This window comes from Anabrus simplex, chromosome 1, assembly GCF_040414725.1.
Source record: "Anabrus simplex isolate iqAnaSimp1 chromosome 1, ASM4041472v1, whole genome shotgun sequence".
Classification (NCBI taxonomy): Eukaryota; Metazoa; Arthropoda; class Insecta; order Orthoptera; family Tettigoniidae; genus Anabrus; species Anabrus simplex.
The window spans coordinates 1,523,542,437-1,523,556,300 of record NC_090265.1 but is presented as its reverse complement, the minus strand read 5'-3'; the positions used below and the strand labels follow the sequence as shown (position 1 = coordinate 1,523,556,300).

At 38.5% G+C, this 13,864-nt stretch overlaps 1 protein-coding gene across 12 annotated transcripts in view; it reads left to right on the top strand.

Moving 5' to 3' along the window:
• polybromo (protein) overlaps positions 1-13,864 on the top strand; it is a 618,289-nt gene that overhangs the window by 108,145 nt on the left and 496,280 nt on the right. For all 12 annotated transcript variants that reach the window (XR_010858640.2, XM_067138036.2, XM_067138039.2 and 9 more), the window contains one exon: positions 1,987-2,127. Coding sequence is in view for 11 of the 12 variants with exons in the window: in XM_067138036.2 (XP_066994137.2) it covers positions 1,987-2,127 (141 nt within the window). In the remaining variant the exon portion in view is untranslated. The remainder of the gene's footprint in view (positions 1-1,986; positions 2,128-13,864) is intronic.

The window sequence follows — 13,864 nt, the reverse complement described above, 5'->3', positions numbered from 1 at the left end:
ACATCTCCAGACAACATTGAACGAGTGCGACAGATGCTTGCGAATGATCGGCGACTGTCCCTACAAATGAAAGCAGTTGAAGTGGGTGTAGGCAAGGACAGTGCAAGGACCATTGTTCACAAGCATTTGAAAAAACGGAAGATTTGTGCCTGGTTTGTACCGCACAACCTGACATACGAGCAGAAGCAAACTCGGATGGAAACGTCGGGAGATTTCATTGACGTTTGTGACCAAAATCTAGAGGGGTTGAAAACCATCATTGCAGGAGATGAGTCGTGGTGCTACCAGTATGATCCGGAGACCAAGAGACAGTCAGTGGCGTGGTGTTCAGCGTCTTCTGCGCCTCCCAAGAAAAGTCGGCGCACAAAGTCCAAGATTAAGACAATACTGATTGCCTTTTTCGACAGCAATGGTGTCATTCATCATGAATTTGTACCCCAGGGTACCCCTGTCAACGCGGGATTCTACGAGGGACTTTTGAAACGGCTACTGCAACGCATCAGATGGGTTCGGCCTGAACTGTACTGGAGTGGACAGCGGAAGCTCCTGCACGACAATTCCTGCCTGCACACCGCGATCCGCATGACCCAGTTTCTCGCTGAACGCCAGGTGACTGTTCTTCCACACCCGCCGTATTCTCCAGATTTGGCGCCGGCAGATTTTTTTGTTCCCCCGTCTTAAATTAGCCCTGAAAGGCCACTGGTAAGGCAGTGTAGCAGGTATCCAAAAACACGTGACAAGGGTTCTCCGGGAGATTCCAAAAGAAGTGTTTGCTGCCAGCTTCCAGCAGCTTTACAGTCGATGTCAAAAGTGTGTTGTAGCTAACAGTGATTACTTTGAAGGCCAGTAAAGGAGTTTTGTGTGTAACTTGTTGTCTTTATTTCATAAGACTTTTCAGATACAGGTTGTACTATACAACCATTAAGATAATGTTCTTAGTGTCTGCCTCTTTGCAGAATACATTTCGTGCAGTGGCTTACAATCAATTCACAAATATGGGACAATAAAGGTTAATGGTAAGAAGTGCATTTTGAATGGACATTCTCAGTTCACCTACATTTTTTAGCGATATGGAAAACACCATATTTTTCACAATTGTTCACACATAGACTAACATCACATGGTGTCATATCACAAGAGCTTGGTGGGCAGTCAGTAGTCCCATGATGTCCAGTCCACTCTGTAAATGTTTTTACCAAAAAGCTGTGAATGTTAATCCAAAGTGTAGTAGAGCTCCATAATGTTGTCAAATAAAATTCTGAAAATAGTCATTCTCCTTTTGCTTTTATTTTTGTACATCCTGTTTCAGGACTGCCAGACTGAGTAGCTCATTACCAGGTTTGATCCCGGCTCAGTCTGGTGGTATTTGAAGATGTTCAATTGCATCAGCCTTATGTTGGTAGATTTTCTGGCACGTAAAAGATCTCCTATGGGACAAAATTCTGGCACCTCCTTGATTCTGAAAACTGTAGAAGAAGTTAATGGGACATAAAACCATTATCATTATTACAGTACTACTATGTTTCAGGACTGCATTGATATTATTCAGTAACTCCTTATTCTTTCTGCTGTCAATATAATTCATATATCTTAGGGTTTTAATTTAATTTACTTGAATCTTTTCCAAAAAAAATCAGTTATTTTCTTTACGACAGTGTTATGTGCACACTTTGTAAGGGGAGAGAGATGAACTACAACTACATTCTGAATAGTACTGAGAAGATAGTATTTAGTTTGAATGTGTGCCAAGGTTGAAGTAGTGGTTCAGTGATCAAAAGCTAAAAAAAAAAAAAAGGGTGCATAATTTTATGAAAAGTTTGATGTTGACAACATTATATTTATAATAAACTCAGTCTTGATGTCTTTGTGATATTCTGGCTTTCCAGTTCCAGAAAATGTGTGAAAATGAACAATTTTATTACATATTAATTAAAAGTTCATCAATAATAAATTACTATTTTGCATTATTTGATGTTTGTATTTCAGCGCACTTCTCAAGAGTACCGGGATGCTTGCGACCTTTGGGAACTTTTCAATACCACAAAGACTAAATTGCTGGAAGCTGAAATGAAAGCTGCTGAGGAGGCAGAACATAAAGGAAAGATAATTCTCAAAGTAGGCAAACTGGTGAGCTTGACATTTGGATTGTTTTAAATTCTCAGACCCAGGCTGATTTTTTTTCATTTTCATTCGTGTATACTTGTCATTTATGAGCAGCAAGACTAGTCTCCTCATCTCCTTTCGGAGCAGTATAAGGTGGAACTGGTTTTTATTTTTCAATAATATACTGGCACTCTTATGTTGAAGATGTTGAACACAAAGCCAGATATTGTAAACAACTACTCACTCATATCAATAGACTTCCTTTAGCCCTACAGCACACAGTGAAATGTGATTGATTCTAACAAAATACATCAGCTATAAACACATTTTAAGATAAAGAGAAAACCAACTACGTCCGACACCTTGATTCACAACACTTCACCAGCACTCTGCATTCCAAGAAACAATCCCAGCTCACAGAAATATGTAGCTTCCTGGTGTTCAAACTTTCATACAGTGCATGCTCCAAATTTTGCATTGGATAAACTGGTTGAAATTTCTCCTGTTTGTGTCAAACTGAAAATTGATTTCTATCATTATATTTTACTGCAAGTTACCTACCTGTCACATACATTATTATGATGTTTACAGCAGTTAATAATTTTGGTGCAGGAGGAGAGTGTAATGGGTTTTAAAGGTTAAGTTGGATGGAGGATGAAAAGGTACACTCATTTTTAACAGAGAAGGCCAGCTAAGTTGGATGTTATTTAGTAAGCATAACAAATAATCTTCATAGTGTGAACAGCATGTAAGGCAAGCATGGAAGTTGGTTCTGCTCCACACATGCATATCATTCCAACTGCATCTTTTCTTATCTATCTTTTTTAAACACAATTTTGACTCTGGAGACAAAGAAACAATTTCATTGTTCAGAACTCACTATTTTTGTCCACTGATGGACTCCTTGGAATATTAGGCCATACCAACATTGTGAATATATCGTTTCAACCCTTCTTCATGAAATGACTTGAACTGGATGGGCACCTGTACCTTTATGACTGAGATTGGTTTTACCAAGACCTCTGCAGGGTAACCCATTAGGGCCATTCTTGTGTTCTGAGATGAGCACCAATTGCCCATTTCTGTTAATCTATAGCACCTCTCCTTTCTTTCTGAAACAGTTCTCTTGTTTCAGTATTTCAATAGTTTCTTGATAGGGAAGAGCATGGTACTCGTGTTTGGTAACCAAAACTGTGATTTTCTCAAATTTCATTTTGTAACTGAGGAAGAGGAGGGTGTGCTCTGCCTCTGCATATTTTTGTAGCTGAATAAGGCATCACTGATTTTTCAAATCTTGGTTTTGATATGCATTTGGTGGTCACAATGTAAACTTTTATCACACAAATGGAATATGGTACACACCTGCACTGGAGGTAAGATTTCTAGGGTCTTGAGGTGAACATAACTGGTGGAATAATTTTTCTTGTGATTGTAAAGATAATCTTAATAAAATCTTACTGGTCCTGTCATAATTGAAGAGCTCATTTCAATAATTTGCTGTCAAAAGTATTGATTTTTCTGGAAATGCATTTTTTTAAAACTGAAGCCTACGTAGGCAATATTACTTCATTATGGCATAAGTATTTTCAAAGTAATATTAAGAACAGTTTTAACAGCCTAAGACCCTGTTTTGAAGTTATTAGCATTAGAATGCCAAGTTGTTTCCAAAAGTAAACTAAATCAATTCTGGTCAACTTTGGAAAACAGCTACAGGCAGTAGCTTTTGGAATAAAACATCTACATGCACAGGGTAGGTTTCACATTTCAGAGATCGGTAGCAAACACTAAAAACAGTGGGATTTTAATGATTTATTTCCTCTTATATACTTTCATATAAACTGAAATATATAGAAATGTCAGATTTAGAAGTTATCATGTAATATTATGGATTTACTGAAATGTAGGGATGCCCAAACTTCCTTTGAAAATTGGTAAGGTAAACAAAACGTCGTTGAATTGTCAAATATCTGTCATAGAAAAGAATTTTAAAAACACATTAAAAATATGGTGAATGAAAATTTAAGAACGCACTGGCACAGCCTTAACATTTTTCTAGTAGTCGTAGCTGCTGTGTAATGCTTTAAAAATGGCTCTTCTTCAGTGTAGCGTACTTCTGTGTGCGCATTTGCACAGTCTGTGAAGTTCTTCAGAGCTTATTAGACAGAGGAACAAACTTCAGAAGTTTTTCAACATCCTCCTTCTCTGAGTTTTTCAACATCCTCCTCCTTCTCTGCAGATGTTTCATCGCATTCCTGTAGTACTTTCACCAATCTGTCAAAAGTTCCTCCAAGAATGGATTGATTTCTTCACCACTTGGTATTCACTGAGGTCTCCATTGTACGTATTATGGCAGAAGCTTCTTTTTTTTTTTCACAGAACAACATGCTGTTCCTGCATCAAGAATGGGAGCTTAGTTTTCTTGATATTATTGGTGCTCTTTTTAAAATCAAGTAGCTTCCAATCTCTCCCTAAAAGCCATGTTTTTCCAGAATAGCATGATATTCTTGTGGCTATAATATTTTTTCACAAGTTTGGTACACTTTTCACTTCTCCCAAACGCTCTATCCGGATAGGAAAAATGTGTTCTACTTTATTAAAAATATTTTTGTTAACATAATCAAACAAGATGCCCATGATAGTCGTGTTCTCGTGGACTTGTAGCAGAGTCAGAAAACAGCCTCTATGTTTTCTGAGATTTAATGCCTTCTGGTCCTGCTTCATGGCGAATCCTGTCTTCAAGACGATTGCAGATGTCCCCTTCCAGACTGATCTTCTGTCCAAGAATATATGGATCTTATTCTATTTTTTCATGAATATTATGAAGTTAGGTTGTGAGGAAGTGGCTGTACGATTAGGGTCACGTAGCTTGTATTCAGGAGATAGTGGGTTTTAACTCCACTGTTGCCCACCCTAGAGATGGTTTTCCGTTGTTTCCCATTTTCTCACCAGGCACACACTGAGGCTGTATCTTAATTAAGGCTACGGTCGTTTCCTTCCTACTCCTATCCCATCATCGCCGTAAGACCTATCTGTTTCGGTGCGACGTAAAGCAAAATTGTATTAGGACATCATCTTCCTCTTGCTTCAAAATTATTAGGTCTGCTCTTTCGGCTGGTGATGTAGAATTATTTTGTATCGTTATTCTTCACAGTGTGATCATGTATTTGTTTTCGGGTGCCCAGACCCGATATTGAAACATGTTTGGAAAATTCTGTGAAATTTGCTATAAGATGCGACTAGTTTTGGAGCAGCCACTGTAGGTAGCCTCTCTCCACATTTGCCAAATGTTCACGACTGATATTGTTGGGTCCATGTAAATTCGTTCACTCTTTGCCCTCCCATAATGGCTTTCTCTTCACATCAAAATCTTAATGAAAGTTGCGTTTGTTTTTAATATGAGCACCGCCACACCGTCGTCTTGGTCTCCTTCTACTTCTCTTACCCTCCATAACAGAGTCCATTATTCTCCTAGGTAACTATCCTCCTCTATTCACCTCACATGACCCCACCACCAAAGCCGGTTTATGCGTACAGCTTCATCCATCAAGTTCATTCCTAACTTGGCCTTTACCTCCTTATTCCGAGTACTCTCCTGTCATTGTTCCCACCTGTTTGTACCAGCAATCATTCTCGCTACGTTCATGTCTGTTACATCTAACTTATAAGATATCCTGATTCCACCCAGCTTTCACTCCCACAAAGCAAAGTTGGTCTGAAAACAGACCGATGTAAAGATAGTTTCGTCTGGGAGCTGACTTCCTTCTTACAGAATACTGTTGATCGCAACTGCGAGCTCACTGCATTAGCTTTACTACACCTTGATTCAATCTCACTTACTATATTACCATCCTGGGAGAACACACAGCCTAAATACTTGAAATTATTGACCTGTTCTAGCTTTGTAACACCAATCTGACATTCAGTTCTGTTGAATTTCTTACCTTCTGACATCAATTTAGCCTTTGAGCGGCTAATTTTCATACCATACTCATTGCACCTATTTTCAAATTGCAAGACTGCAGGCTTTCGGCACAATCTGCCATTAAGACCAAGTCGTTAGTATAGGCCAGACTGCTTACTACATTTCCACCTAACTGAATCCCTCCCTGCCATTTTATACCTTTTAGCAGATGATCCATGTAAACTACGAACAACAAAGGTGAAAGATTACAGCCTTGTCTAACCCCTGTAAGTACCCTGAACCAAGAACTCATTCTACCATCAATTCTCACTGAAGCCCAATTGTCAACATAATGCCTTTGATTGTTTTTAATAATTTACCCTTAATCCCATATTCCCCCAGTATGGCGAACATCTTTTTCCTTGGTACCCTGTCATATGCTTTCTCTACATCTACGAAACATGAACACAACTGCATATTCCTCTCGTAGCATTTTTCAGTTACCTGGTACATACTGAAAATCTGATCCTGACAGCCCCTCTGTGGTCTGAAACCTCACTGGTTTTCATTCAACTTCCTCTCTACTACTGAGAGCACCCTCCCTTCCAAGATGCCAGTGAATAATTTGCCTGGTATACTAATCAATGGGATACCTCGATAGTTGTTGCAATCCTTCCTGTTCCCTTGCTTATAGATAGGTGCAATTACTGCTTTTGTCCAATCTGAAGGTACCTTTCCAAAACTCCGTGCAAATCGTACTACTCGATGAAGCCATTTCGTCCCTGTCTTCCCACTATATTTCACCATTTCAGGTCTAATTTCATCTATTCCTGCAGCTTTGTCATAATGGAGTTTATTTACCATCCTTTTCACTTCCTCAAGCATAATTTCACCAACATCATTTTCCTCCTTCCCATGAGCTTGGCTGTTCACAACACCACCTGGAAGATTTCCTATTATGTTGAGAAGATGTTCAAAATATTCCCTCCACCTCACCAGTGATTCCCTAGGATCAATTATGAGTTCACCTGAATTACTCAAAACACTGTTCATTTCCTTTTTCCCTCTCTTACTTTCTTTATTACTGTCCAGAAAGGTTTCCCTGCTGCTTGACCTAGCCTTTCCAGGTTATTACCAAAATCTTCTCATGACTTCTTTTTGGATTCAACATCTATTTGTTTTGCTCTGTTTCTTTCATCTACATACAAATCACTGTCTGCCTCAGCCCTTCTTTGGAGCCATTTCTGATAAGCCTTCTTTTTACGTTTACAAGCTGCTCTCTCTCTTCATCATTCCACCAAGATGTTCGCCTTTCCCCATCTTTACACACAGTTGTTCCAAGGCATTCCCTTGCTGTTTCTACTACAGCATCGCTGTATGCCACCCATTCTCTTTCTATATCCTGAACCTGCTTACTGTCTACTCTTCAGACCTTCTCACTAATCATATCCATGTACTTCTGTCTAATTTCCTTGTCCTGGAGATTTTCTACCCTTATTCGTTTGCAAACAGATTTCAATTTCTCTACCCTAGGCCTAGAGATACTTGGTTCACTGAAGATCAGATAGATGTCTATATCATCAAAAAATGACCAGAAAACTCGTACATTCCTAACAGATTTCCTGAATTCGAAGTTGGCTAAGATATAGTCTATTATGGATCTGGTACCCCTAGCCTTCCATGTGTAGCGGTGAATAGCCTTATGCTTGAAGAATGTATTCATAACAGCTAAACCCATACTAGCACAGAAGTCAGCAAACGCTTCCCATTCCCATTAGCTTCCCTATCTTCCCTATCTTCCCCACATTTACCAATCACCCTTTCGTATTCTTCAGTTCTATTTCCCACTCTCGCATTGAAATAGCCCATTAGCACTATTCTATCCTTGCTGTTGACCCTGACCACGATGTCACTCAATGCTTCATAAAACTTGTCAACTTCATCCTCATCTGCACCCTCACATAGTGAATACACTGAGACAATTCTCGTCTTAATTCCTAACGCCAAGCTCAATCCAACGCAACCCAACCACGACAGCAACAATAATATATATCAGCATACAGCTATAGACCAGGAAAGAGCCACCACTCTGCAACAAGAAATATTTACTAACGATCAAGACCACAACTTCCTCCAACACTTACAGATAATATTCCACTCACAGCTGCACATACTTACCTCCGTCTATATAACTGGGTTTTGTTAACAACAGAGGCATTTCACCACACAAATGGAGACATTTAAGAAGTCTTCGTAGAGAACTACAGCATTGCCTACAAATGCAAGCACTGATTTATTTATAACATTCGACTCAAAACAAGAACAAATGTACTGAACATTTTAATGTTTTTCATACAATTGTAATTTAAATTCAAGCTTAAGTTAGGTTCCATAAACAAATTCTAGTCTTAAGGACATAGTTCTATACTTAGGTACCTGAATTATAGTACATAACCATTTTACATTCAACATGCCCAATTTGGCCACTTAAACATGATGCTTCCCCATGGCATCTCCCTTTAGGAAAAGGCATACAAACTAATGCTTGACACATATGTTAAGGTATGCATGTACAGCTGATGATGACTATTTAAAGTCGAAACCAGTCCTGTAAGCTAACTCTTACAGTAATAAAATTGTATTGATAAGGTGGGGCCTCTCTGTGGGTCGCCCGCTGCTAAATCGCAGCAATTCGTTTGACTTGCACGGGGAGATACATCTTAAAATAAGGTTTCTTTTTGAGAGACTTGTTTCTTGAGACTGACAAAGTGACAGTCCAGTAACTGTCAACTTGAATACAGTTCTTGGCAACCAATATATTTTTTTATATACATGGGGTAATTTCCTTGGAATTATAGGTCACTTCAATTACATACATATCCGAATTACATGTCCCGATCGTCAGAGGGCTTTCACATACATCAACCGGAAGGTTTCACTTATATTTACTGCCAAGTAAACACACATAATTGTGAAAACTAAAAAGTAGGTTGTATGGTTTTTTAATATATATAATCGTATGTTTTTGGCAACTATCAGATAGGAAAAGGAAAGTGGTGGTGATTATTGTTTAAAGAGGACTGGGGAAGAAGAGCCGTGGCCATAATAACAGCCCTAGTATTTGTCTGGTGTAAAAATAGGGAAACTACGGAAAACAATCTTCACGGCTGTCGATGCATTTCGAACCTACGATCTCCAGAATGCAAGCTACATCATATGGCCCGTACAACACACTCGGTTACACGTTACTATTGCTTCACCTTCCCTTTGTTGAAGCTACCGTATTTATGAGTAGATTACACTCACTGTAACAATGCTATAATGAAAGCTACACTTCCTGTACGGTGGCGCGTCGCTTTAGTGTCGATAATATTATGAAATTTATCTGTGGGCAAGTCATGCTCAGTCATATTTGAGTAATGTGTACGAAGACAAACAGCTGACTGGCGTTCGGCGCGCGCACCGCCGAATTTCATTGGTTGCGACAAGCAATGAGTTGCATGAAAGATATTTCTGTCTTCATTTTCAAACCAAAATTGAAACTTTAAGCGATGTCTAGTTAGACATTGACTGAACATTGTTTATGCAATGGAAGATCATGCCTGATTTAGATGTTGTTTAGGTAGGCGATGTCTATGGCTTAAAACTGGTCATAGTTTCTGCAATCGGCCCAGTATTTCTACTAACTTTAACCCGCCCATGCATTAATTAATTAATTAACTTCATAGACAAAATCATTTTTGCAGACCGTAACTTCACCAGTAGCCTAAACAAACATTCAATTTATCTAATGTTTGAGTCACTTTGTAACCAAGAATTGATTCCCCCATTATTTGCTCAAGTTGCATTTTCAGATTTTTAATTACAGTATATAACTCATTTGTTTTTCAAGACTAGAATTGTGTTATGGAAAACATCTGCTGTATGTAATGAAAAATGTACTGGTTTCTGATTCTGAGGAACCTAATGAATGTTCCTTAACACATTGAGTGCGGAGCCGATTGTAGCACACTATTCCACTGGTGCCAGGCATGTATTTGAATAGTATTCCGCTGGTGCCAAAGCCATTGTACACATTGTAGACTGTTTATATAATCTTGGAATGTATTTATATGATGTACTGAGGAAATTTTATCTCACCATACCAAGGTCATGTGTGACGCCATATGGTGACACATCAAATTTTTTTTTACGAAAGATAAAATATAGCGTGACGCCATATGGTGTCACAGAATTTTTTGACATGGAATGTACATTACGAATTTCAAATACGGGAGATTTATTTGCTAATTCAAATTAAAGCAATATTTATGAAAACCTAGTAAAATGCAAAACAAGTAGTTATATTACATTACATATTGTTGTGAACAGTTTTCTGATAACTCGAAACAATGAAAATATGAGTCTCAGCACGATTGGCAGGCAATGACACTCACATTGCAACATAAGCATTAGACTTTCGACAACAATTAGCCTTCTGTCACTCTTTGTTGTGAAATAATTCAAAGCACTTCAGACAAAGGAAAGGTGCGTCAGGACAGGTTGTTATAAGTTAAAAACTTCATTTTCCCGTATTGAACTGAGATTCACAATTGAAACTGAAAATATTATGTTGTGAACTTCTTATACAACACGTTTTGTATTGAAAAGGTTGAACCTTCTCTGATATTTCAATTGTGAAGGACAGGTTGTGCAGACAGTTGACACCCTTTTTGCGGCAGAAGCAGCAGCCTTTCTGCCCATGACCTTGCATAGTTGTTGATAGCAGCTTCGACACCGACCTCGAGCTTTCCTGCAATATTGAAAGGAAGAAATAAAAAATAATTTTATAATTAGTATTAACATCCTTCAGAAGTACAATAATGTTGAACTTGATAACACTTACCTGGTACTTTTCTGTCCTTCTGTCTTGTTGGCTTCCCCAAGGTAGTGGTTCTCTCTCTTAGGAGTACGTCTAACAGCGTTGTTAGTTAGGCAAAGTAGAGTGCTGACCATGTTCCTTCGAAACTCCGCAAGAGACATTTTCGATGTTCAGTAACCCGCGTCTTATTGTACAGAAGCAGTGCATTTACAACGGCAGTACCAAAAAGAACATCATCTGCAACTTTGTGGTACCATCGGATGGTTTTCCTCATTTCAGTGTGATACGAAGAAAGTGTGTCTGCAATATCTATTTCTCCTCTCATTTTATTGTACATTATTAGCATTTTCGGTTTAACCACATCTTCGTGTTTCCTGTTCTTTTTGCCCGTAATTACATCATTAGAACATTTGGTTGACATAATCAGCACGTCCTTCTGATCTCTCCACTTCATCACTGTCAATCCATTTCCATTCTCCATTGCAATGAGTTCTCCCTTCTTAAGCTTTGCATTTACAACATTCTTTGGTAAACCTTTTCGATTTTCCCAAGTGTGCCAATAAAATGTGTCTTACGATCCAGTAGCACCTCAGCTAACTCAATTGATGAGTAATAATTGTCGGTGCAGATAAAGCGACCACTGTCCAGATACGGGTCCATAAGTTGCATTACAACTTGAGAAGCCATGCTCAGTGTATTTTGATCATTCAAGGTACCTTTACCGCATATACTTTAGTTTTGTAGATGTAGCCCATGTTGTCGAACAGCTTAATTGTTTAACACCGTACCTGTGTGCCTTACCAGGCATAAATTGCTGGAATGATAAACGACCCCTCCACGGAATCATTGATTCATCAACTACGAGATTTTCACTTGGAGTTATGACTCTCTTGAAGTTCATATGCATTATATCTAACAGTGGCTGAATCTTGTGCAACTTTCCAGCTAAACAGTCGTTGGGACCAAAGTGCCAGAATCGAAGTAGTAACTGAAAACGATTTCTTGACATTGCCTTACTAGCTACACTATTTCCATACAAAGAAAACTGGCTCCAGTAATTTGATAATGAAGGCATTCTTACAAGACCCATCCACGATCTCAAACCTATAAAAACTTTCATTTCCTCCTTTGCGGTATCTATCCACTCCTTCAAACGACTAGACCGCTTAATATGCATAGACGCTAGTGTTTGATTTGCATTGATATTAGTTTGTAGTACCATCAAATCAAGAACTTCATCTGTTAGGAACAGTCGGTAAAACTCATATGGTGTGGGTGTAGAAGTATCAATTTGAAGATTTAGATGCTCCCGGCTTGTAAATGGAATATCTTTCTGTGCCCCTATACAAGGACTCCAGGCATCATTGTTCACGTGATTATCTACACCATTTGCACCAGCACCGTCCCCACCTATAATATCACTATCAGTATCGCCATCGTGTTCCGCATCACTCCATACATCCGTCGTGCTGTCACTGTCACTGCACTTATCACTAGCGTTATATTCACTGCCATCAACACTTACATCTTCCTCTCCATCAGAATCCATCAGTAATCCACAAATATCCACATCACTAATTCTCTTCTTTGCAAGTCGCTTACCATTATTTCTACTATCCTCCATTTTTTATACTTTTGCACAACTATACAAACTGAGTGATAATACGTATGTAAAAGAGGAATAAACAATGCCTGGGGTGCTTTCACTTGTGACAATGACCACTGGCCAGTCAGTGACTTCGGAAGAATACTATGGCGCCACATGGTGGCACACAGTAGAAATACATAGCTGGAATAGACCCTGAAGTTCGCTCTTCACGTAGTAACAATTTTACGGACATAGATGTCACAGGTGATTATCTACGGCGCATCGCCTGAAACTCTAGTGTGCTGCCATATGGCGTCATGCCAACTCTGATTTCAACAACGGTGTGCCGCCCAACGTGTTAATGAATACTGGATAGTCAACAACACTTGAAAAATAAGATACTATAGCTGGAAGGTTTCTTAACAGTATTTTAATAGCAAGCTTTATAGAAAGACATCTTGTTGATACGCATGTCTTAACAAATTGTTACATTCAATAGCAAGAAACTGAATGGTGTAAACTCCTTATGTTGAATTTGCAAAGTATTTAAATATTTCAGTTATCAACATTTCAATATCAGTTGACATAGAATTCATCCCAGATTTACATGAATTGTGAGCAGCATGTGCACAGCAGTTACACTTAACCAAGTTTTGGTTTTCTGCCTTTAGCTGTACATTTACAGAATTTTTCTCCCCAAAATTAGAATTTTTGTTATCAGCAGTATACTCTGAACTTGGACAACATTAAACCATGTTCCAAAATTCTGTTATAAATTTCTTGAGACATTTTGTAGCACTTTTTGATTGCATCTTCATAGAAGTATATAATTTTGTTACAAACACCTTGCTTTTTTTGTCGAAATACCTCGCAGCTGTTGGGAAATATTTTGGGTTTCCATTATTTGAAGCATCAAAACCTGCACACAGAAATGGTGTTCTCATTTATTATTATTATTATTATTATTATTATTATTATTATTATTATTATTATTGCTGTTGTTGTTGTTGTTGCAAGGGATTCACCAAGTGGCGTACAATAATTAAAGTATATACACATTATAATACAAACATTGATGTGCAGGTATATATAAAACTCAGATCACGGGATCATCATTCTTGCGAAAGGAATGATCGCACAATGTTGCCTGTTGACAGGAGGACAAAATGTGGCATAATTTTGTAGATGTTCGGTGGAACACCCAGTTCTTGTGGACTCTTGTGAAGTGTGTGTGGAATGAGGCCGTTGACTGATAGAATCCCAGGGACTATCCGTACCAGTTTCATCTTCCAGATTCTCTTGATCTCTTCTGCAAGTTCTTTGTACTTGCTGATTTTTTCATGGTACTTCCTGCCGATGTTAGTGTCATTGTTGATTACGGTGTCAATAATGAAAGTTGTCCCAGTTTTCT